This window comes from Nerophis ophidion, linkage group LG01 (genome assembly GCF_033978795.1).
Source record: "Nerophis ophidion isolate RoL-2023_Sa linkage group LG01, RoL_Noph_v1.0, whole genome shotgun sequence".
In the NCBI taxonomy this organism is placed as follows: domain Eukaryota; kingdom Metazoa; phylum Chordata; class Actinopteri; order Syngnathiformes; family Syngnathidae; genus Nerophis; species Nerophis ophidion.
The window spans coordinates 18347737-18374322 of record NC_084611.1 but is presented as its reverse complement, the minus strand read 5'-3'; the positions used below and the strand labels follow the sequence as shown (position 1 = coordinate 18374322).

At 42.9% G+C, this 26586-nt stretch overlaps 1 protein-coding gene across 2 annotated transcripts in view; it reads left to right on the top strand.

Annotated features, from left to right (window-relative positions):
• bco2l (beta-carotene 15, 15-dioxygenase 2, like) overlaps window positions 1-23898 on the top strand; it is a 75440-nt gene extending 51542 nt beyond the window's left edge. For both annotated transcript variants that reach the window (XM_061897711.1, XM_061897704.1), the window contains 7 exons: window positions 3378-3518; window positions 9506-9666; window positions 16689-16859; window positions 18255-18392; window positions 19630-19812; window positions 22247-22357; window positions 23605-23898. In XM_061897711.1, coding sequence (XP_061753695.1) covers window positions 3378-3518; window positions 9506-9666; window positions 16689-16859; window positions 18255-18392; window positions 19630-19812; window positions 22247-22357; window positions 23605-23721 — 1022 coding nt within the window. In that variant the 3' untranslated portion in view covers window positions 23722-23898. The remainder of the gene's footprint in view (window positions 1-3377; window positions 3519-9505; window positions 9667-16688; window positions 16860-18254; window positions 18393-19629; window positions 19813-22246; window positions 22358-23604) is intronic.
• Window positions 23899-26586: the final 2688 nt, after the last annotated feature.

Here is a 26586-nt window from a genome sequence, read left to right as displayed (position 1 = left end):
TATGTTCCCCTCTTGTCCAAATAACTCTAAATTAAGTTTTTGTTACTGTAGAATATGTTCCCCATACTAAAGTGTTACAGAATATTTTATTAATTCAGGTCAAGAATGTTAGTTTAGTGTTCTCATTATTTTTGAGCAGCTTTATATACAAAAGCAAAAACCAGTTAAGTTGGCATGTTGTGTAAATGGTAAATAAAAACAGAATACAATGATTTGCAAATTATTTTCAACTCATATTCAATTCAATGGACTGCAAAGACAAGATATTTATAGTTGTATTTATTCATTTATATTTTGCAAATATTTATCAACTTAGAATTTAATGGCGGCAACACGTTGCAAATAAAGTTGGCACATGGGCATTTTTACCACTGTGTTACATGGCCTTTCCTTTTAACAACACTCAGTAAACGTTTGCGAACTGAGGAGACCAATTTTTGAAGCTTTTCAGTAGGAATTATTTCCCATTCTTGCTTGATGTAGAGCTTAAGTTGTTCAACAGTCCGGGGTCTCTGTTGCGGTATTTTACGCTTCATAATGTACATTTTCAATGGGAGACAGGTCTGGAGTACAGGCAGGCCAGACTAATATCCACACTCTTTTACTACGGAGCCACACTGTTGTAACATGTCCAGAATGTGGCTTGGCATTGTCTTGCTGAAATAAGCAGGGGTGTCCATTATAACGTTGCTTGGATGCCAACATATGTGACTCCAAAACCTGTATGTGCCTTTCAGCATTAATGGTGCCTTCACAGATGTGTATGTTACCCATGCCTTGGGCACTAATACACCCCTATACCATGACAGATGCTGACTTTTGAACTTTGCGCCTATAACAGTCCGGATGGTTCTTTTTCTCTTTGGTACGGAAGATACGACGTCCACAGTTTCCAGAAACTATTTGATATGTACACTCGTCCGACAACAGAACACTTTTCCACTTTGCATCAGTCCATTTTAGATGAACGCCCCAGCAAAGCCATCAGCGTTTCTGGGTGTTGTTGATAAATGGCTTTCACTTTGCACAGGAGAGTTTTAACTTGCACTTACAGATGTAGCTACAAACTATAGTTACTGACAGTGGTTTTCTGAAGATTTCCCTGAGCCCATTATGTGATATCCCTTATACACTGTCGGTTTTTGATGCAGTACCGCCTGAGGGTTCGAAGGTCACAGGCATTCAATGTTGGTTTTCGGCCTATCCACTTACGTGCTTTGATTTCTCCAGATCCTCTGAACCTTTTGATGATATTACTGACCGTAGATAGTGAAATCCCTGTATTCGTTGCGATAGCTCGTTGAGAAATGTTGTTCTTAAACTTAAAATTTGTTCACAAAGTGGTGACCCTCGCCCCATCCAAAGCTCTACTAGCAAAGCGAAGCCATTTATCAACAACATCCAGAAACGCCGCCTGCTTTTCTGGGCCCGAGATCATCTAAGATGGACTGATGCAAAGTGGAAAAGTGTTCTGTGGTCTGAGGAGTGCAAATTTCAAATTTTTGGGGGAAATATTCGACATCGTGTCATCCGGACCAAAAGGGAAGCAAACCATCCAGACTGTTATCGACGCAAAGTTCAAAAGCCAGCATCTGTGATGGTATGGGGGTGCATTAGTGCCCGAGTCATGGGTAACTTACACATCTGTGAAGGCACCATTAATGCTGAAAGGTACATACAGGTTTTGGAACAACATATGCTGCCATCTAAGCGCCGTCTTTTTCATGGATGCCCCTGCTTATTTCAGCAAGACAATGCCAAGCCACATTCAGCACGTGTTACAACAGCGTGGCTTCATAAAAAAGAGTGCGGGTACTTTCCTGGCCTGCCTGCAGTCCAGACCTGTCTCCCATCAAAAATGTGTGGCGCATTATAAAACGTAAAATACGACAGCGGAGACCCCGGACTGTTGAACTGGCCCGCCGGTGTTATACAGCGTCGGTGCCGCTGAAACACCACATTCACTGCTAATACTCATACTTGCCAACCCTCCTAATTTTCCCGGTAGACTCCCGAAGTTCAGTGCCCTTCCCGAAAATCTCCCGGGGCAACCATTCCCCCGAATTTCTACCGATTTCCACCTGGACAACTATATTGGGGGCGTGCATTTAAGGCACTGCCTTTAGCGTTCTCTACAACCTGTCGTCACGTCCGGTTTCCCTCCGTACTAACAGCGTGTCACATAATATCTGTGGCTTTTACACACACACACACACACACACACGCACAAGTGAATGCAAGCATACTTGGTCAACAGTCATACAGGTCACACTGAGGGTGGCCGTATAAACAACTTTAGCACTTTTACAAATATGCGCCACACTGTGAACCCACACCAAACAAGAATGAAAAACATTTTGGGTGAACATCCGCACCGTAACACAACAGAACAAATACCCAGAACCCCTTGGAGCACTAACTCATCTGGGAAACTTCCAGCAAACTGACCAATAATTAATGTTTTATTCATGCATTTTCTCTTGCTACTTCAAAGCTTGAATGTTTAGTTCATTCATTATTATTTTATTTTCAAATTTATTATTAGCCTGTGGAAAAAATTTGATATTTACCTCAGAAGATTGCAAATACAAAAAAAGGCATAACATTTTTATTAAAATTTTATTCGATATGCCATTGATATTTTTTTAATTATTATTATTTGAAACTGGATTTTGCATGTCACTAAAGTTATATAAGCCTTGCTTGTTCAATATTTAATGCAAAACTTGTTTGGGTCCCTATTAAAAGGTTAATTCGTTCAACCTTGGCCCGCGGCTTTGTTCCGTTTAAAATTTTGGCCCACCCTGTATTTGAGTTCGACACCCCTGTTCTAGGACACAACGGACGTGACGAATTTGGTAGAAGGGGGGGATTGAACCAGGAACCCTCGGGTTGCTGGCACAGCCATTCTCCCAACCGTTATATGAATTTATTATGGGTCTACTGAAAATGTGACCAAATCTGCTGGGTCAAAAGTATACATACAGCAATGTTAATATTTGCTTACATGTCCCTTGACAAGTTTCACTGCAATAAGGCGCTTTTGGTAGCCATCCACAAGCTTCTGGTTGAATTGTGGACCATTGCTTTTGACAAAATTGGTGCAGTTCAGCTAAATGTATTAGATTTCTGACATGGACTTGTTTCTTCACCATTGTCCACACGTTTATTTTGAAATATTATAACCTCCATTGCAAGAGCCGTGTCAAGTCCTCACAAAGATATCAGAGGAATATTTCAGGTGTCGTTCTGATATTTTGAATACGGGGGGGGAATAAGCACGACAATAAGAGTGTTAAAAATATCTCTCTGAAGGTGTCAATCAAACCGCAGCACGATTATCTCATCCGCACACATTGATGTGTTTGTGTCCTCAGGTTTCTTCTACAACATCATCCGTGTGCCCCCACCCGAGGAGACGGGGGCGAGTGAGGATTGCGCGAACCTGAACGGAGCCAAAGTGCTGTGCTCCATCCGAGCACGTGAACCCAGAAAACCTTCGTACTATCACAGCTTCGGTATGATGCACGGCGCAGCAAAAGGGATAAGTGGAATGAATCCAATTCTATGGGAAGAGATTGAACTCCCGCCTGCTTTGACAGGCTGCAGCTCTACTCCACTGATGCTTTTTTTTTTTTTCAAACTCTATATTAATTACTCATTTAAATGCCAGGCTCATCCGGCTACCTTTTGTCAATCACTGCGCCTTTGTGATGTTTTCAGCTCTCTGCAGCAGGTCGGAATCCTGATTCCATGTGTGGTCTTCACATTTGAAAATACTGCAATACTTACGGCATACATTTTGCAGCAAAACCATGAAGTGTGTGTTTTGGTGGAAGCCCATCAAGGATTGCAGTTATTGTCAAATGATCTGTTCCAGGGTCAAAATGTTGCCATTATAAAATATTTTATTTCCCATGCATGCAGTGTTTTGCAAAACATTTAAAGGCCTACTGAAACCCACTACTACCGACCACGAAGTATGATAGTTTATATATCAATGATGAAATATTAACATTGCAACACATGCCAATACGGCCTTTTTAGTTTACTAAATTACAATTTTAAATTTCCTGCGAGTTTCTTGTTGAAAACGTCGCGGAATGATGACGCGTACGCGTGGCGTCACGGACTGTAAGGAAATATTAGCGCTGCACCAAACACGGCTAAAAGTCATCCCTGTTCATGGCGTAATTACACAGTATTTTGGACATCTGTGTTGCTGAATCTTTAATAATGGAAACTATAAAGTGGAAAGCGGTGGATTGCAGCTGTCTTTAGCACCGAGACACAGCCGGTGTTTCTTTGTTTGTTGTGAAGCTTTAACACAGAGCGGTCAAGCGAACATGTTTTCTGTACGTCAACCAGCATGTTTTTGGATGGGGAAATTGTGATATATATCTTACCGTAGATATCATTGGATTATTCGTCGTCCTGCAGCAGCTATTTAAAAGGCAGCTGTGGGCTTGGCTCCTCTGCTTCTCTCTGAGACACTGCGTGTTCACCGCAGCCATCTGACCTCGAGGTATGTCTTTAAAATCTCACTAAAACACTATTAAAACAATGAGCAGATAAGGGATCTTCCAGAATTATCCTAGTGAATGTGTCTAATTACATCTGAAACGCTCACACTGCCGCAGCCCGGAGCAGTCGCTTTTTCTTTTTTTTCTAGTCCGTCACTATCAATATCCTAATTCCCGAATCTTTCATCCTCGCTCAAATCAATGGGAAAATTGTCATTTTCTCGGTCCGAATTGCTCTTACTGCTGGTGGCTTACATTATTAACAATGTGAATGTGTGGAACCCTGCAACTCGTGACGCCACGCGGACATTCTTCCGATAAAGGCAGGACTTTTCTATTAGCGACCAAAAGTTTATCGTCAATGTTCTCTACTAAATCCTTTCAGCAAAAATATGGCAATATCGCAAAATGATCAAGTATGACACATAGAATGGACCTGCTATTCCCGTTTAAATAAGAACATCTAATTTCAGTAGGCCTTTAACATACTGTCTAAAAGGAAATTACCCGATGTTATTACCAAAACACAACAAGACAAACATTAACCTCTATAATCTTCTTCGTTCTACTGTGAGTCATATGGTTGCACAACTCACATCCAAGCTGTAATTCTTATTCAACCTGATTCTGTTTTAGAGAAAAAAAAAATAAAAAAAAAATAAAAATATATATATATAATATATATATGTGTGTGTACACGTGTGTGTACACATATGTATATATATATATATATATATATATATATATGTGTATATGTATGTGTGTACATATGTGCGTGTATATACACACACAAACACACATATATATGCACTTATATATATATATATATATATATATATATATATATATATATATATATATATATATATATATATATATATATGAGTGGATCGTGAGATCGACAGGCGGATCGGTGCGGCGTCTTCAGTAATGCGGACGTTGTATCGATCCGTTGTGGTGAAGAAGGAGCTGAGCCGGAAGGCAAAGCTCTCAATTTACCGGTCGATCTACGTTCCCATCCTCACCTATGGTCATGAGCTTTGGGTCATGACCGAAAGGATAAGATCACGGGTACAAGCGGCCGAAATGAGTTTCCTCCGCCGGGTGGCGGGGCTCTCCCTTAGAGATAGGGTGAGAAGCTCTGCCATCCGGGAGGAGCTCAACGTAAAGCCGCTGCTCCTCCACATCGAGAGGAGCCAGATGAGGTGGTTCGGGCATCTGGTCAGGATGCCACCCGAACGCCTCCCTAGGGAGGTGTTTAGGGCACGTCCAGCTGGTAGGAGGCCACGGGGAAGACCCAGGACACGTTGGGAAGACTATGTCTCCCGGCTGGCCTGGGAACGCCTCGGGATCCCCCGGGAAGAGCTAGACGAAGTGGCTGGAGATAGGGAAGTCTGGGCTTCCCTGCTTAGGCTGCTGCCTTCGCGACCCGACCTCGGATAAGCGGAAGATGATGGATGGATGGATGGATGGATGGATAATATGTATATACATATTCTGGGGCAGCAGCCTAAGCAGTGTAGCCCAGACTTCCCTCTCCCCAGCAACTTCGTTCAGCTCCTCCCGGAGGATCCCGAGGCGTTCCCAGGCCAGCCGGGAGACATAGTCTTTCCAACATGTCCTGGGTCTTCCCTGTGGCCTCCTACCGGTCGGACGTGCCCTGAACACCTCCCTAGGGAGGCGTTCAGGTGGCATCCTGACCAGATGCCCAAACCACCTCATCCGGTTCCTCTCGATGTGGAGGAGCAGCGGCTTTACTTTGAGTTCCCTCCGGATGGCAGAGCTTCTCACCCTATCTCTAAGGGAGAGACCCGCCATCCCGGGGAGGGAGCTCATTTCGAACGCTTGTACCCGTGATCTTATCCTTTCGGTCATGACCTAAAGCTCATGACCAATCGGTGAGGATGGAAACGTAGAACAACTGGTAAATTTAGAGCTTTGCCTTCCGGCTCAGCTCCTTCTTCACCACAACAGATCGATACAGCGTCCGCATTAGTGTATACGCCGCACCGGTCCACCTGTCGCTCTCACGATCTACTCTTCCCTCACTTGTGAACAACACTCTGAGGTACTTGAACTCCCCCACTTAAGGCAAGATCTCCTCCTGGAGATGGCACTCCATGATTTCCCGGACGAAAACCACGGATTTGGACTTGGAGGTGTTGATTCTCATCCCAGTCGCTTCACAATCTGCTGCGAACCGAGCCAGTGAGAGCTGAAGATACTGGCCAGATGAAGCTATCAGGACCTCACCATCTGCAAAAAGTAGAGACCTAATCCTGCAGCCACCAAACCAGAAACCCTCAATGCTTCAGCGCCTCGAAATTCTGTCCATAAATGTTATGAACAGAATCGGCGAAAAAGAGCAGTCTTGACGGAGTCCAACCCTCAATGGAAATGGGTCCGACTTATTGCCGGCAATGCGGACCAAGCACTGGCACTGATCATACAGGGAGCGCACCGCCACAATCAAACAGTCCGATACCCCATACTCTCTGAACATTCCCCACAGGACTTCCCGGGGAACACGGTCGAATGCCTTTTCCAAGTTCACAAAGGACATACAAACAGGTTGGGCAAACTCCCATGCACCCTCAAGGACCCTGCCAAGAGTATAGAGCTGGTCTACCATTCCACGACCAGGACGAAAACCACACTGTTCTTCCTGGATCCGAGGTTCGACTATCTGCCGTAGCCGCTTCTCCAGTACACCTGAATAGACCATACCGGGAAGGCTGAGGAGTGTGAGCCCACGATTGTTGGAACACACCCTCCGGTTCCCCTTCTTAAAGAGAGAAACCACCACCCAGGTCTGCCATTACAGAGGTACCGCCCCCGATGTCCAAGCGATGTTGCAGAGTCTTGTCAACCAAGACAGCCCCACAGTATCAAGAGCCTTAAGGAACTCCGGGCGGATATCATCCACCAAGGAGCTTTTTAATTACCTCGGCAACCTCAGCCCCAAATATAGGAAAGCCCACCACAGATTCCCCAGACACTGTTTCCTTATAGGAAGACGTGTTGGTGGGATTGAGGAGGTCTTTGAAGTATTCCCTCCACCGATCCACAAGAGCCGCAGTCGAGGTCAGCAGAACACCATCCTCACTATACACGGTGTTGACAGTGCACTGCTTCCCACCCCTGAGGCGGCGGATGGTGGTCCAGAATCGCTTCAAAGCCGTCTGGAAGTCGTTTTCCATGGCTTCCTCCCATGTCCGAGTTTTTGGCTCTGCGACCGCTGAAGCCGCACTTCGCTTGGCCTGTCGGTATCTGTTCGCTGCCTCTTGAGTCCCATAAGCCAAAAGGACCCAATAGGACTCTTTCTTCAGCTTGACGGTATCCCTCACCGCTGGTGTCCACCAGCAGGTTGTAGGATTACCGCCACGACAGGCACCAACCACCTTGCGGCCACAGCTCCAATCAGCCACCTCGACAAAAGAGGCACGGAAGATGGTCCACTCGGACTCAATGTCCTGCACCTCCCTCGTGACATGTTCAAAGTTTTTCCGGAGGTGGTAATTGAAATTCTATCTGACAGGAGACTCTGCTAGACGTTCCAAGCAGACCCTCACAATGCGTTTGGGCCTGCCAGGTCTGTCCGGCATCCTGCCCCACCATCGCAGCCACCTCACCACCAGGTGGTGATCGGTAGAAAGCTCTGCCCCTCTTTTCACCTGAGTGTCCAAAACATGAGGCCGCAAATCTGATGACAAAACGCCAAGGGTATCCTGGTGCCAAGTGCACATATGGACACCCTTTTGTTTGAACATGGTGTTTGTTATGGACAATCCATGACGGGCACAAAAGTCCAAAAACAAAGCACCACTTGTGTTCAGATCCGGGCGACCGACCATTCTTCCCAATGACGCGTCTCCAGGTTTCACTGTCATTGCCAAAATGAGCGTTGAAGTCCCCCAGCAGAACAAGGGAATCACCTGAGGGAGCACTCTCCAGTACTCCCTCAAGGGAATCGAAAAAGAGTGGGTACTCGGAGCTGCTGTTTGGTGCATAAGCACAAACAGCAGTCAGGACCCGTCTCCTAACCTGAAGGCGGAGGGACGCTACCCTCTCATTTCCTGGGTTCAAATCCAACATGCAGGCTTTAAGCTGTGGGGGAACAATAATTGCCACTCCAGCCCATCGCCTGTCATTGCCTGCAACGCCAGAGTGGAAGAGAGTCCAGCCCTTCTCAAGAGAACAGGTTCCAGTGCCCTTGCTGTGTGTCTAAGTGAGTCCAAATATATCTAGCCGGAACTTCTCCACCTCGCACACCGACTGAGGCTCCTTCCCTCCCAGCGAGGTGACGTTCCACGTCCCAAGAGCTAGCTTATGTAGCAGAGGATCAAACCGCCAAGTGCCCTGCCTTCGGCTGCCACCCAGCTCGTACTACACCCGACCATAAGTGGTGAGCCCATTGGAGGGGGGGACCCACGTTGCATCTTTGGGCTGAGCCCGGCCGGGCCCCATGGGGACAGACCCAGCCACCAGGTGCTCGCCATTGTGCCCCACCTCTGGGCCTGGCTCCAGAGGGGAGCCCTGGTGACCCGCGTCCGGCAAAATCTGTCCCGTTCAGCCACTTTAGTAAATGTTGGGTAAAATTCTAATAAACAAAATCAGTTTTCTTTTAAGTAAGATAAATACATATATCTGTTTACCTATTATATGGAGGAATGTAGGTAATCATAGAACAGGCACCAAATAATGTTAAAAAAAGACTTTGGAGATTTTGAATCAAGAATTGATTTTGAATCGAGAATCGATTCTGAATCGAATCGTTACTCTATAGAATCAAATCGGATTGAATTGTGCAGTGCCCACAGATTGAAAGCCCTAATATATATATATATATATATATGAAAGGTTTTCTTCTTCCTACGAAGGCGTGACAACAATATAATTGAGAAGCGCTGATATCGACTTTGCAACTGTATACTGCATACAGTACAGTCTATTCATACGTTGTCTTCTGTTTGGGCCTTCAGTCATGTCAGAGAACTACATCGTGTTTGTGGAGCAACCCATCAAGTTGGACCTGCTCAAGTTCATGCTGTACCGCATCCAAGGAAAGAGCTTTCACAAGGTCATGACCTGGGAGCCGCAGTATGGTACCATCTTCCATCTGGTCCACCGGCACACTGGCCAAGTGAGTTGGAAACACACTCATAGGGACCCCGGAATCAGTACCAGTACCAATGTTCTATACTTTGATGTGTTAATACATATTCATTGTTTTTGTTCATGAAATAATTTTTTTTTTTATGTCAACATTTAAAAAAAACAACTGATTAAGGTCACTGCTGTCCAGTTGTTATAATTTTGTTTTATTATAACATTTATGAGTCTCAGTTATGGTTGCAAATCCAAGACATTAAATGGTAGTAGTGTTTATTTTTTCTTTTGTTGTGCCCTAATAGGTATTAATGCTCTAAGTAGTGTACTTATTAAGCACCAAATGGTCACAATATTATGTACCCCTGCTATTATCAGCATTTACGTTTTTGCATGTTATTAATTAAGTGCCAAAGAATATTCAACATTTTTTCTTTTTCTTACCTTTTGTGTGTGTATAAACAATAAGCAAAATACTACGATTCAGTTTGATTCAGTTCTTCTCAAATAATGCGGCGGAGGGGCACGGTCAGATGCCGTTAGGTGCATTTGACCACACACACAACATGCTTTATCAGTATCATGCTTTAAACCCTGCACTACAAAACGTTATCCTTGTAGCTACTGTTGACGCATTGGCTGACATCACGGTGACAGACCCTGGACCGGAAACGACTAAGAGTAAAAGCACAGTACAAGAGAGTGCCACTGCAACTGCCACAGCTACAGCCTTGACGGCAGGACACGAACTGCAGATATTTCCCTGTGGTTGGAGGGGAATTCCATCACATCATGGGTTGACGGTCTACCAGGGAAAGAAGAATTGTTTGAGAGAAGAGAGACAGAGGCCTCACATTGACCACTTTCTACGAAAGGAGTCAAATCAGTCGAATGAAGTACAGCAACTGGACACAAACCACAGCTTGCAGTACATCAGTACCAATGTCACGGAGGAAGCAAGCACAGAACTGATGACGGCGGTAGAACCGACCCAACCTCCTAGACCTGCAGTTGAAAGGAGACTAGCAGGGATTAGACTGCAAGTGAAGTGGACTGGTGTCGTGGATAAGAAACTGTGGGAAACAATCAATACTGCCCTGGCCCTGTCTCTCGAACAATTACAAGGGACTGTGGAAAATAATTTGGAGAGAATGGGGGACATTATCTTTCAATATGGGTCAGAATGCTTCGGAGTGCAAGTAAGGAAAGGTGGAAAAAATCTCTTAACCGCACTAGTTTCCAGGACGCAACATGAGATCAGGTGCCTCGTCCTTGAAAGGAGACAACTTAGAAAACAGTGGCAGAAAGCCTCTGGAGTGGAAAGGGAAGGCATAAATGTGCTTCAAGTCGACATTAAAACCCGACTCGCATCCCTCCGCAGGGCAGAGAAACTACGGAAACATAGAAGGAAGAAAGCACAAACTAGAACACGGTCCTATAAAGATCCCTTCAAGTTCCTCAAAAGTATCTTCGCAAAGGAAAAAAGTGGAGCCCTTAAAACAAAGGCAGACCTGGACGATCACCTGAAAGCAACGCACTCTGACCCAAGGCGGTACAAGTGTATCACCATCCCTTCAGATATCCCGCCGATTGACCCTCCTGAACATCATATGCCGATAGGTCCTCCAACATGGAAAAAGGGGGAAAAGACTATGCGTTGAGCAAGATCGGATTCAGCCCCGGGGCCAAATGGATTCCCATAGGTGTACAAGAATGCACTGGACATCCTAAGGTTTCTCTGGGGGCTCATGAGAACAGCTTGGCAAAAAAAGATGATACTGAAAATGTGGCATAGGGCAGGGGGAGTTCTCTTCCCAAAGGAGAAGGATGCGGAGAACATCAGCCAATTCCGTCCAATCTCCCTGCTAAACGTTGAGGGCAAAATCTTCTTCAGTGTCATTGCACAGAGGATGGGCGAGTATCTGCGAATAAATTAGTACATCGATAACATCGATAAAGCTGTACATACAAAAGGCAGGAATATCAGGATTCTCCGGGTGCTCAGAACATTTCTGCATGATCTGGCACCAGATCCAAGTGGCAAAGGCGGAGAGAAAGAACTCTACGTAGTCTTCCTGGACTTCGCCAATGCCTTTGGTTCGTTGCCCAATAACTCCTGTGGTCTGCCTTCAACTTCTTCCACATACCGGAAACCATCACAGCCCTGGTTAAATCCTACTTCCAGGACATGCAGGTCTGCTTCACCACCTCTGACTTTACCACCTCTTGGCAGCGCTTGGAAGTAGGCATCATCGCGATTGCACTATCTCACCCCTGGCATTCACGATGGCGATGGAGGTCCTCATCCGTGCTTCAAAGTGGGTGGTAGGCGGTCAACGGGTTGACTATAGCCAGCGCCTCCCCCCACTCAGAGCTTACATGGACGATATTACAACGTTGACCACCACCGTCTCATGCACCAAGAGGCTTCTCAGAAAACTGGAAGAGAACATCAGTTGGGCCCGTATGAACATCAAACCATCCAAGTCACAAAGCATCTCAATTGTGAAGGGAGTGCTTTCGGACCTGAAATTCTTCATCGGAGATGACCCAATCCCAACAATGTCCGAGCAGTCTGTAAAGAACCTTGGCAGGTGGTATGATGCAAGCCTGAAGGACAAAGACCGGTGGAACAACTACGTAAGGATATCAACAGTGGCCTACAGTCAATCGATAACACCCAACTGCCTGGAAAGTTAAAGGTCTTGTACCTGCATTTAGGACTCCTACCCAGAAACTGTAGCCCCTTGCAGTTTATGAGCTCCCAATCTCAACTGTGGAGAAGTTGGCAAGAGGAGTCACAGGCTAGATCAAAAAATGGCTCGGAGTTCCACGATGCTTATTACCATCGGCCTCTACGGAGATGGCATCCTCAAGCTGCCCCTCACTAGTCTCTCAGAGGAGTTCAGTGTGCCAAAACAAGACTCCAGATGACACTGAATGAATCCAGAGACTTGGTAGTGAGCAACAATGCACCGACCTTGGCGACAGGGCACAAATGGAGACCAGCCAAAGCAGTGGAAGAAGCAACAGCAGCCCTCAGACATACTGACATTGTGTGCTATGTCCAGCAAGAAGAGGAGGCTATGGGCCACAGCACCAGAATTGAGGAAGATGGTGGTGGACCAAGTACACATGAGGTGGCGACTAGTCCAGGGTGTACCTCGCCTTCCAACCCGAATGGAGCTGGGATAGGCTCCAGCACCCCCGCGTCCCTGAAAGGGAAAAGCGGTAGAAAAAAGGATGGAGGATGGCAACAGGGGAGGATAGCGAAAATGGCAGGACAACAATGGCGGATGCGCGCACATTTTTGGGACTCATGGAGATCCCAAATACACATCAGGGGATTCTTTTCACACACCGTAATACCCATATGTAGAAGCCCAGTACGTCTGACTATGGTAGCCGTAATGCTACGGCAATCCATCAAGCGATGTGACTGTTTAGCTTACCAAAGTCGTACTAAAACTTTTTGACAGATTTTTGAGCGCCATGTGTAATGTTCTATATTCTCAATAAAGCCTCAAAGTGGGGACGGCGTGGCGCATTGGGAAAGTGGCCGTGCGCAACCCGAGGGTCCCTGGTTCAATCCCCACCTAGCACCAGGCTCGTCACGTCCGTTGTGTCCTGAGCAAGACACTTCACCCTTGCTCCTGATGGGTGCTGGTTAGCGCCTTGCATGGCAGCTCCCTCCATCAGTGTGTGAATGTGTGTGTGAATGGGTAAATGTGGAAGTAGTGTCAAAGCGCTTTGAGTACCTTGAAGGGAGAAAAGCGCTATACAAGTACAACCCATTTAAAGTGTTGGTGTTGCTTGCTCACGGGTACTTGCTAGCGTCATTTATGGAACAGTTTGTGTCAATCTGCAATCCAAATATATCCCTTTGTGTGACTGCCATCTTATGGTCACACTATCATTACACCATGTACAAAATAAAATCGGTTCGAGGTCATCACCACCACAAAGCGTTCACACACAATACCGTACGGCGCACTGTCGATTTTTGATAAAATGACAGGACTTTGAGTCCACCTTACAGTAAGAAAATCACGGTATTTGACAAATGAGAAGAAAACAGGTGGAGGTAGTGTTTTAGGAACTCGCGTCAATGCAATCCTGTCTCCGATTGCTCGCCCACACGCTCTTAGGGAAAGACGTCAAAATGTCCCACAACCTGCGAGAGCCAAAATGCTTATCCTCTTCCTTCATTAATTTTCTACACCCAATAATTCAGTTCAGAAAATGTTGACTTTGATCGCACAACATTTCTGACATTGCCACAAATGCGCCAGGACTGAGACCGACTAGACTTGGAGCCATGTTTATTTCCATAATGTACGTCATGACGTTATGTCAGCAGGCGGGTCAGATTGCGTTCACATTAGACATTTTTTTTTGTAACGTGAACATCAAAAAAAAAGTCTGACTTGGATTTATTACAAAGTAAGGGTAGCCAAACTACAGCCTGTGGGCCAAGTGAGGTACACCGGCATTTTCATTAGGCCCATGAGAAATCAGGAACAATCTGGCCTGTGGGGCCAGAATAAGATTAATCAGGTTAATGACCATTAATTGCACGCATTTTTCATTTATTACCCAATCCAAACAACCTTTCCCACTCATGGCGCAAAATAAAACAAAAATGTCAACACTCGCGGTCACACACAACACAAGCTGCTCACTGAACATTGTGGATATTATAAAAAAAAGGTCCAAACACAACACATAATTCAAAATTACACCGATATAAATCATTTGAATGCATGTTGGGGAAAATGCAAAACACTTTCTCCGCACTTATCCATGATTTGGCGCATTTTAGCTGCGTGATATATCTGATTGATTACAAAACTTAAAGGAGGTTGTCACGGAAGTAAACAAGGGAGTAGTCAAACTTTCGCAGACACTTAAAGGGGAACATTATCACAATTTCAAAAGGGTTAAAAACAATAAAAATCAGTTCCCAGTGGCTTGTTGTATTTTTTGAAGTTTTTTTCAAAATTTTACCGGTCCCGGAATATCCCTAAAAAAGCTTTAAAGTGCCTTTTTTTCGCTCTCTGCCAAGACACTGCCCATGTAAACTGTCAATGTAAACAACCATTGGTGAATACCACAGCACGATATAGCGACATTAGCACGGATTCAGACTTGGATTTCAGCGGTTTAAGCGATTCAACAGATTACGCATGTGTTGAAACGGATGGTTGGAGTATGAAAGTATTGAAGAAGAAACTGAAGCTATTGAGCGAATAACTATTGACGCTATTCATAGCCATAGCATGACCGAATAGCTGCGTTAGCATCGTCGGTAAAATGTGCGGACCAAATGATGAGGACTTTCGCATCTTGTGACACTGGAGCAACATAAATCTGTCGATTGGTAAGTGTTTTTTTTGCATTAAATGTGTGTGGAAGGAAACGTAATATAGTTTCAAATGTACATACAGTTAGCCTAAATAGCATGTTAGCAACGATTAGCTGGCAGTCACGCCGCGACCTAAGTCACCAACATCAACAAAACTCACCTTTGTGATTTCGTTGACTTTATCGTTGCAAATGCATCTGCAGGTTATCCATACATCTCTGTGCCATGTCTGCCTTATCACCGCCGGTAAATAGCATGTTAGCATCGATTAGCATAGCATATTAGCATCGATTAGCTGGCAGTCACGCCACGACCAAATATGTCTGATTAGCACATAAGTCACCAACATCAACAAAACTCACCTTTGTGATTTCGTTGACTTTATCGTTGCAAATGCATCTGCAGGTTATCCATACATCTCTGTGCCATGTCTGTCATCGCTGGTAAAATGTGCAGACACTCCAGCACATTCAATGGGGGTCTGGCGGCAGATTTCTTGCCACTTTCGCATCTTCGGGCCAGTGGTGCAACTTGAATCACTCCCTGTTAGTGTTGTTACACCCTCCGACAACACACCGACGAGGCATGATGCCTCCAAAGTTCCAAAAAATAGTTGAAAAAACGGAAAATAACAGAGCTGAGACCCGGTGTTTGTAATGTGTTTGAAAAAATGAAAATGGCGGCTTTCTTACCTGGGCAACGTCACGTGCTGATGTCATCGCTACAAGAGCCATAAACAGAAAGGCGTTTAATTCACCAGAATTCACCCATTTAGAGTTCGGAAATTCGTTAAAAAAAAAAAAAGGTCTTTTTTTCTGCAACATCAAGGTATATATTGACGCTTACATAGGTCTGGTGATAATGTTCCCCTTTAATATCCAATTACATTCATTATCTATAGTGTATACCGTATTTTCCAGACTATAAGGCACACTTAAAATATATTTTTTTTCTCAAAATTCGACAGAGTGCCTTATAATGTAAGGAATAATTTTGCTTGAGCTTACCCACCTCAAAGTTCTTTTATTTGGTATATGGTGTAATTACAAGTGTGACCAGTAGATGGCAGTCAAACATAAGAGATAAGTGTAGACTGCAATATGGTGGGTTTTAAGTAAACACCAACATTTTAAATGTTCCATTGGAAATATAGAAAATTACACACAGCGCTCAAAAATGTAACAAAATGTTTAAATTCGACTATGTATATATACATGTGTGTGTGTGTGTATATATACATGTGTATATATGTGTATATATATGTGTGTGTGTGTGTATATATATATATATATATATATATATAATATGTGTGTGTGTGTATATGCATATATATATATATATATATATATATGTATGTATGTATGTATGTCAAAAAGTTTGGACAACCCTGGCAAGAGTGTGGATGCCAGTGGCATCAATGCTCCCGGACTGTGGATTATAATGTGATTGCAAGATCTGAAGGCCTTCAACCTGAAAGGCAACTTGCTGACTCCTCATCTGGAGATGTGTAGCGGGCTTGAGGTTGAGGGTTCATTGCGAGTTCTTCCAAACCACACTCTTCCAACTATGGTCATGCTGGACCAGAGAAAAGGTCACCATTCAACACCTCGCACACAATCATGCAAACTGTTGGAAATGTTGCAGTGTGCTGAACGAAGGACATTATCAAAGTTGGACAATGTGTTCGACAGGTGAGTGCGGTGACGTACCGAGCGGCGCCCATGTTCGCGCTGCATCAGATCAATGCCTTTGAGGACGACGGCTTTCTCGTCATGGACATGTGCTGCGGCGATGACGGCGAGGTCATCGGAGACTTCACCCTGGAGAACCTACGCAGAGGTCCGGGACAGGAAATGGACAAGGTAAGTGAAATGTATACGAATAATAATGTGTGTCATGTGTCTTGTGTAGGGGTGGTTGCCATTCACGCTTGAATTCCTATTGTGTGTGTTAATGAAAAAATAATTATTATTGGAAATAATTAGTCTTTTTTGCAATAATTACAAATGGGATGATTATAATAACTGCTGTTTTACTATCATCATTTGCAAGTATGACATTAACTTACAATTGCAGTTGCAAGTCTAAGACGTTTGATGGCAGCAATGCATGGATCGTGGTGTGTTGGTCATTGTTGCCTGTTGCGCCCTAAAACGTGTTGATACTGTAATTAGTGTACTTTTTTCGCACTAACTGTTTTATTGCAAAGTGCATTTTGGTTTTGGTATTCATGACCAAATTTGGAGGTGTTGAAATCGCAATGTAAAATTTGCTAATGCTAATCAGTAGCATGTCAATAACATAGCCAATGTATATTAGTATCAATCTAGTGTATTTTTGGAAAAGTGGAGCCTTACTTTACTTATGTTGGATACCATCCATCCATCCATCCATTTACTACCGCTCGTCCCTTTTGGGGTGGCGGGGGTGCTAGAGCCTATCCCAGGTACATTCCGGTGGTAGGCGGGGTACACCCTGGACAAGTCGCCACCTCATCGCTGTAAATATTAATTACTTTTGGAAATATTTAGTCGTTTTTGCAATAATTACCAATGTAATGATTATAATAAATGATGTTTTACTATAATCTAATAATTTGCAAGTATGACATTACGTTACAATTGCAGTTGCAAGTTCAAGACGTTAGATGGCAGCAGTGCATGGATCGTGGTGTGTTGGTCATTGTTGCCTGTTGCACCCTAAAAAGTGTTGATACTGTAATTACTGTACTTTTTTCGCACCAGCTTTTTGATTGTAACATGCAGTTTGGTTTTCGTTTTCATTACCAAATTTGGAGTAAATGTAAAATCGCTAACGCTAATCAGTAGCATGTCATTGGCAAAGCCAATGTATATTAGCATCAAGCTAGCGCATTTTTGGGCCGTTTTTTTTAAAGTCGATTTCTGTGTTAGCTTTAGAAATTGTAACATTGCCTAAAGGTAGTTTAGCTCTTATTTCGATGGATAACTTGCTTTAGACTAATGAGTCAAGCAGCATTTTAAGGGTTTGTTTCCCTTTTAACAAAAGAAAAGTTCGGAATGTTTGATAATATATTTGTCGCAATATTAGATCAAGTTTAGAATACAGTATGGGTGTATTTTTTTTTAAATTCCAGGTTTTTGCGGGCCACATTAAATGAATCGGCGGGCTAGATATGGCTCCCGGGCCTTGAGTTTGACACGTTATAAAAGCAGGAATTATGAATGAATATGTATCATATTCACTTATTTCCACACCTTTGTGGTTTCCTCTGTCAGTTTTACAACTCCCTGTGCAGAAACCTGCCCAGAAGATACGTCCTCCCTTTGAATGTTGACCAACAAGCCCCTCTGGACCAGAATCTGGTGACCCTGCCAGGCTATAAAGCTACGGCCAAGAAGACCTCGTCTGGAGAGGTATGATACCCGTATAACGATGCCATTAACTCTGCATCACACCTCACGGCATGTTCGGAGGAGGGTCTTTGATTACGATCAATACAGTCCATAACTACACACGCTTTGTGATTATTCACTTTGATGAGGATTCCTTTGCACAAGTCTTTTCATGATTATCAGTGACTAGAGTTCCATATATGAAATTCGTTACCCCCCGGGAGCATGCTTTATCAGTATCATGCTTCAAATCCGGCTTTATCTCCTCGTTTTGATGGGACCCCCGACTTAAACAAGTTGAAAACCTTATTGGGGTGTTACCATTTAGTGGTCAATTGTACGGAATATGTACTGAACTGTGCAATCTGCTGATAAAAGTTCCAATCAATCAATGAATGCTGTTTACAGCAGACAAACTGCTTTACGGTAGATGAAAACAGACTGCTGTTGTTGTGTGTTGTTGCCGCGCTGGGAGGAGGTTAATGAAACTGCCTAACAATAAACCCACATAAGAAACCAAGAACTCGCCCTCGATCATTCTACAGTTATAACATCATTGGGCAGACTTGCTGTGGGAAAGCGGACGTGAAAACAGGCTCTGGTCCGCATGGAGCTGGAGGGGGCGTGGCCTCCAGCTGAATTTGGGGAGATTTTCGGGAGAAAATTTGTCCCGGAGGTTTTTCCGGGAGAGGCGCTGAATTTCAATAGCAAAGCCAATGTAAATTAGCATCAAGCTAGCGCATTTTTGGGAAACGGGGAGCCTTACTTCACTGGGTTGTTTTTTGAGTCAATTTCTTTGTTGGTATTGAAAATTGCAAAATTACCCAAGGGTTATTTTGGCTGAGTCTGCTCTCAGTGCTGCTGGAGTGAAGTGCCAAAGTCGGCAACCAAGCGTGGCTTCACGTGTAACCCAAGTACCGTAACATGACACCGTTGGATTTTATGTGAATTGGTGCCAAAAAAGTACTGAATTCAGTACCCATCCGTGGACAAAGTGTCCATTAACCAGAGAATGGTGGTTCAGACCCCGCTCCCTGCCCTTGTGTCTTTGGGCAAGACCAGTGCGGCCCACAATGATGTATGAATGTTTAATGGTGGTTGGACAGGCTGTTGGGTTCTCAGTGTAAGGTGCATTGGGTCTCTGGAAAAATGCGCTATATAAATCCAATCCAAGCCATCTGAATGTGAAAAGAGCAAATGGGTACAGTTCCACTATGGTGCATTTTAGGCGGACTTTAAAGGTGACCTTCTTGTGCAGGTTTTTCTGACCCACGAGGATCTTTACGACGACCAGCTGCTGCAGTACGGCGGCCTGGAGTTCCCCCAGATCAACTACGAGCGCTGCAATGCTCGACCCTACCGCTATTTTTACTCCTGTGGCTTCGGACACGTCTTCAGTGACTCCCTGCTCAAGATGGACGTGCACACCAAAGAACTCAAGGTAACTGAAGGACACCTGCGTAGTCCTGACTTTGCTACAAGGGAGTCAGACTCAGTCGCACACCGGCCCAGAATTCAAGGCACATTTTAGATGGCGAGTTTGAACACGAACGCCGTATTTTCCGGACTAGAATAGAATAGAATGGACTTTGTGGTCTTTATATTTGCATAAAACGAGATTAAGGACTCCAACCTAAGGTGTGTGTGGCGAGGTGGAGCCGGCAGTCCGACAGCAAGGCAGGGCCTAAGATGGCGGCGAGGAGGCGATGACTGCGAGCAAGCAGCGAGGCGCGCCGCAATCCACCCCGCAAATACTATCAAGAATTTGGACTCTTTTCATGAGTCACATGTGAAGCGAGAAGACGATACATATTACTGCATTACACCATATTTATGTGCGCCCAGAAAATGTGTCCCCAGTAATGAGTGCAACACGAAATGCACATAATATAATTCTGTATACTTTCATTAATAAGCCTCTATCCCAGGGGTCGGGAACCTTTTTGGCTGAGAGAGCCATACAAGCCAAATATTTTTAAAAGTATTTCCGTGAGAGCCATATAATTTATTATTTTTTTAACACTGAATACAACTTTCTGCGTGCATTTTTAAGAACGACCAACATTTTTAGAGTATAATAAGTCTCTTATTCTTTTTAATAACATTGTTATTCTGAGACTAACCAAAAATAAATAAAATAATTCCAACCATTAATGCGACTTCTTGAACAGGTGCGGTAGAAACCGGATAGATGGATGAAAATGCATGAGAATGTTTTATATTTTGAACGTTCTTTTTAAAACTACGATTACCAGCGGAATTATTCATTACTTATCGTGTTAAGCAATGTCAGCTAAGATTTATCTGAGAGCCAGGTGCAGTCATCAAAAGAGCCACATCTGGCTCTAGAGCCATAGGTTCCCTACCCCTGCTCTATCCCAACATCGCTCCGCCCCCTCTGGAGTCATGTGTTCTCTCACTCCAGATGACACAAATAATTTCTATGGTGACATCCAGTGGACACATTTAGAACAGCAGTTTCTTTCATTCCAAAACCTTTTTGTGAAGTGAATTATATTTATATAGCGCTTTTCTCTAGTGACTCAAAGCGCTTTACATAGTGAAACCCAATATCTATGTTACAATTAAACCAGTGTGGGGGCACTGGGAGCAGGTGGGTAAAGTGTCCTTGCTTAAGGACACAACGGCAGGACTAGGATGGCGGAAGCGAAATCGAACCTGCAACCCTCAAGTTGCTGGCACGGCCACTCTACCAACTGAACTATACCGCCCCACCGTTTGTCATTTTTATACTTCGCAAACTCATCTCGCGTGCCGGATGGAACCTGCTGGCAGGCCTGAGTCAGCCCGCGGGTTGTACCTTTAACACCCCTGCTATAGGAGTTGAACCCTTTCTTTTAATCAGCATCTTTAGTCAAAGTCAGCAGCTATAAATATATTTTTTATCACCGACAGTCCAAACCTGTTGACAAGCACCAGACGGAATATTATCTCTCTTTATCGCCCCCTTTCTCACAGCCGTTTGTGCGTAACTGTGCCAGTTTGCGGGGACATTTCAAACCTGCGAAACAGTAGCCGCAGAACAGTTTCGGTCTTGATAAATCACAATGCCAAATATTTATATGGGAAGGTAAAGCTCTCAATTTACCGGTTGATCTACGTTCCCATCCTCACCTATGCTCATGAGCTTTGGGTCATGACCAAAAGGACAAGATCACGGGTACAAGCGGCCGAAATGAGTTTCTTCCGCCGGGAGAGATAGGGTGAGAAGCTCTGCCATCCGGGAGGAACTCAAAGTAAAGCCGTTGCTCCTCCACATCGAGAGGAGCCAGATGAGGTGGTTCGGGCATCTGGTCAGGATGCCACCCGAACGACTACCTCGGGAGGTGTTTAGGGCATGTCCAACCGGTAGGAGGCCACGGGGAAGACCCAGGACACGTTGGGCGAAGTGGCTGGGGAGAGGGAATTCTGGGCTTCCCTGCTTAGGCTGCTGCCCCCGCGACCCAACCTCGGGTAAGCGGAAGAAGATGGATGGCATCTTCCGCTCCCAGTATGGCGGACGTTCTGATAATGGTCATATATTGTGCATGGACATGAAGACAGACACGGTAAAGTGATTATTCTCGTTAATTTTAGGAGACGCAATGCTTCACTTTGCTATCAAGTTTGCGTGTGTTTTAATACATGCAAACCTCTTATAGATCCGGTCAAATGTATATGAGATATATGGGCGGTGTTTCTGAAATAAATCAGGTTTTTTTAAATGCTAAAATTGACCATGCAGGCAGAATGCACGACTGTTTCCGATGTTTGTGTGCTTTAGTGTGTATTAATGGAAAGTAGCACTCTATGACTTTTTGGCTCTTTTTAGTTTTTGATGTGGAGCACATTTGCATGCCATATTTCCTGTTTAGGTGTGGCGGTATCCCGGCTTGTTCCCGTCTGAGCCTGTCTTTGTTGCTTCGCCCGAGGCCACGGAGGAAGATGATGGCGTCGTGTTGTCAGTCATCATCACACCCCGAGAAGTAAGTTTTCATCTGCAGGAAAGAAACATAAACTGTGGGGTCACTCGAAGCCTTGCTGTGCTTTTGCAACTACAACAAAACTACATCAGCAAATACTATGTGTCTGTGTATATATATATATATATATATATACATTTTTTTGAATATATATATATATATATATATATATGGTAACACTTTAGTATGGGAAACATATTCACCATTAATTAGTTGCTTATTAAAGTAACAAAGACTTAATTTTGAGTTATTTTGACACTAGGGGAGCCTATAAGGGTTAGCTATAGGGTTACTAATAAGCAATAATTCTTAGGTTATTGAGGGAAGACTCTTAGTTAAAGGCCTACTGAAATGATATTTTCTTATTCAAACGGGGATAGCAGGTCCATTCTATGTGTCATACTTGATCATTTCGCGATATTGCCATATTTTTGCTGAAAAGATTTAGTAGAGAACATCGACGATAAAGTTTGCAACTTTTGGTCGCTGAATAAAAAAAGCCTTGCCTTTACCGGAAGTAGCAGACGATGTGCGCGTGACGTCACGGGTTGTAGAGATCCTCACATTGTTTACAATCATAGCCAGCAGCAGCTAGAGCTATTCGGACCGAGAAAGCGACAATTTCCCCATTAATTTGAGCGAGGATGAAAGATTCGTGGATGAGGAAATTTAGAGTGAAGGACTAGAAAAAAAACATTTAAAAAAATGGCGATTGCAGTGTGTGTGTGTGTGTGTGTGTATATATATGTATATATGTGTGTGTATATATATATATATATATATATATATATACACACATATAGAAGGGTTGAGAAAAAATTGCCACGACTAGTGATTATTTGTGTCTTTTTTTGCCATCTTTTGGGGATGCAAAGTCAAACAGCCTCTGAACGTGTGTCATTCTGTGATGTTTAGTCGGTATTTTCACATAATTTGCGGATTGTAAACTGAATTGCATCTGGTTTATTGGATGCAATGAAAGTCAATTAAGCATTGACAGTCAACTTGTTTTTCCACTCTAGTGCTACTTCAAAGCCTTGTCCAACTATCCACTGATGTATACTACTCATGCTTGAAAAAATTTTAATATTATTATTTAATATTGGCTCCAAATACCTGTTATCGGCCTCCTTGACTACTAGTAATCGGTATCGGTATGGGCCCTGATAAAAGGTCATATCGGTCGACCTCTGCTACATGGAAGTGTCCACTGCAAGACAAACACTAACGCCCTGTGGTCATCTTTCCAGGACAAAAGTACATTCCTTCTCGTTCTGGATGCCAAGACTTTCACGGAACTGGGCAGAGCAGAAGTCCCAGTCAATATCCCGTATGGCACACATGGAGTGTTCAATCACATGGCCTAACAGGGAGGTGCAAACTTTCTACAGTGAGGGCCGCACACTGAGAAATGAAAACATGTTGATGAAAACCAATGCAGTACATATTGTAACCATGAGGGCTCCCCTCAATGTTGGTGAACGTTTATTGTCCCTGGGATCCAAAAGGGTCTAAGTCATTAAAGTGCTCAAGTTAAAACTTAATGTTGGAACATTTTTTGACTTTGTTTAATCAATGTTGGGTGCTGACGTTGATTCAACCGTTGAATTTTGGTCATTTTCCAACCATAATTCTACAATACATACAATGTTGCAACAATATTCTCTTTGATGATGGAAGATCAATGTTGGGTTCTGCTGATGATTTGACCATTGAAATTTGGTAATTTCCGAACCAAAATACTACAACAGAAAAACGTTGAAACAATGTGCTTTTTGACGATGTTTATTCAATGTCAGGTTCTGACGTTGATTTGACCATTGAATTTTGGTCATTTCCGAACCAAAATACTACAACACAAAAACAACATTGAAACAACATTCTTTTTTCCAAAACAAAATTCTACAACACTAATTAAGCGCTGATAAAATATGCTTTTTGTCAATGTTTAATCAATGTTGGGTTCTGACATTGAGTCGACCTTTGGATTTTGATCATTTTCCAACCATAATTCTACAACACATACAATGTTGCAACAACATTCTCTTTGATGATGCTAGATCAATATTTGGTTCTGCTGATGATTTGACCACTTAAATTTGGTCATTTCCGAACCAAAATACTACAACACAAAAAGAACGTTGAAACAACATGCTTTTTGACGATGTTTATTCAATGGCAGGTTCTGACGTTGATTTGACCATTGAATTTTGGTCATTTCTTAACCAAAATTCTACAACACTAATTAAACGTTGAAAAAACATGCTTTTTGTCAATGTTGGGTTCTGACATTGAGTTGAACTTTTGAATTTTGCTCATTTCCCAACCAAAATTCTACAACACAAATACAAGGTTGAAACAACATACTTTTTGATGACGTTTAATCAATGTGGGGTTCTGACAGTGAGATGACCGTTGAATATTGGTCATTTTCCAACCAAAATTGTACAACACAAATGCAACTTTGGAACAACATGTTTTTGGCAACGTTTAATCAATGTTTGGTTCTGATGTTGATTTGACTTGTGAATTTTGGTCATTTCCCAACCAATATTTTACAATACAAATGCAACGTTGGAACAATATGCTTTTTGGCAATGTTTAATCAATGTTAAGTTGTGATATTGATTTGACCATTAAAATTTGGTCATTTCCTCTTCAAAATTGTACAACACAAAAACAATGTTGAAATAACATTCTTTTTGACTATGTCTAATCAATGTTGGGTTCTGACGTTGATTTGAACATTGAATTTTGGTCATTTTTTCAACCTAAATTCTACAACACAAAAACAACATTGAAACAACATTCTTTTTGACGTGTTTAATCAAAGTCAGGTTCTGATATTGATTTAACCATTGAATGTAGTTTTTTTCCCCAACCAATATCGTACAACACAAATAAAAAGTTGAAACAACATGCTTTTTGACAATGTTTAACCAATGTTGGGTTCTGATGTTGATTTGACCTTTGAAAGTCGGTCATTTCCCAACCAATATTATACAAGACAAATACAACGTTGAAACAACACGCTTTTTGACCATGTTTAATCAATGTCGGGTTGTGACGTTGACTGCTGAATTTTGGTCATTTTTAACCAAAACTCTACAGCACAAATGAACTTTTGGAACAACATGCGTTTTGAAAACGTTCAACCAATGTTGGGTTCTGATATTGATTTGACCATTGAATTTTGGTCATTTCGCAACAAAAATTCTACAACACAAATACAACTTTGGAACAACTTCCTTTTGGACAAGTTGTATTCAATGTCATGTTCTAAGGTTGATTTGACTTTTGAATTTTGGTCATTTCCCAACCAAAATTTTACAACACATATTCAACGTTAAAACAACATTCCTTTTGACGACATTTAATTGATGCGGGAATCAGATGTTGATTTAACCTTTGAACTTTGCTCATTTCCCGACCAAAATTTTACAACACAGATGCAACTTTCGGAACAACGTGCATTTTGGCAATGTTTAACCATTAAGTTGTGACGTTGATTTGACCATTAAAATTTGGTAATTTCCTTATCAAAATTGTACAGCACAAAAAAAATTTTGAAATAAAATTATTTTTGACAACGTTTAATCAATGTCAGGTTAGGATATTGATTTAACCATTGAATGTAGTTTTTTTTTTTCCCCCCAACCAATATTCTACAACACAAATACAACGTTGAAACAACATGCTTTTTGACAACGTTTCATCAATGTTGGGTTCGTGACGTTGGCTGTTGAATTTTGGTCATTTACTAAGCAAAATTCTACAACACAACTTTGGAACAACATGCCTTTTGAAAACGTTTAATCAATGTTGGGTTCTCACTTGACTTTAGAATTTTGGTCATTTCCAAAGCAAAATTTTACAACACAAATTCAACGTTAAAACATTACTTTTGACGACATTTAATTAATGTGGGAGTCAGACGTTGATTTGACCTTTGATTTTTGCTGATTTTACAACACAAATGCAACTTTCGGAACAACATGGATTTTGGTAATGTTTAATCAATGTTAAGTAAGCGGTAGAAAATGGGTGGATGGATGGAAGTCATGATGTCGATTTGACCATATAAATTTGGTAATTTCCCAACCAAAATTCTACAACTCAAATACAACGTTGAAACGACACACTTTTCGACAACGTTTAATCAATCTTGGGTTCTAACGGTGATTTGACCTTTGAATTTTGGTAATTTCCCAACCAAAATTCTACAACGCAAA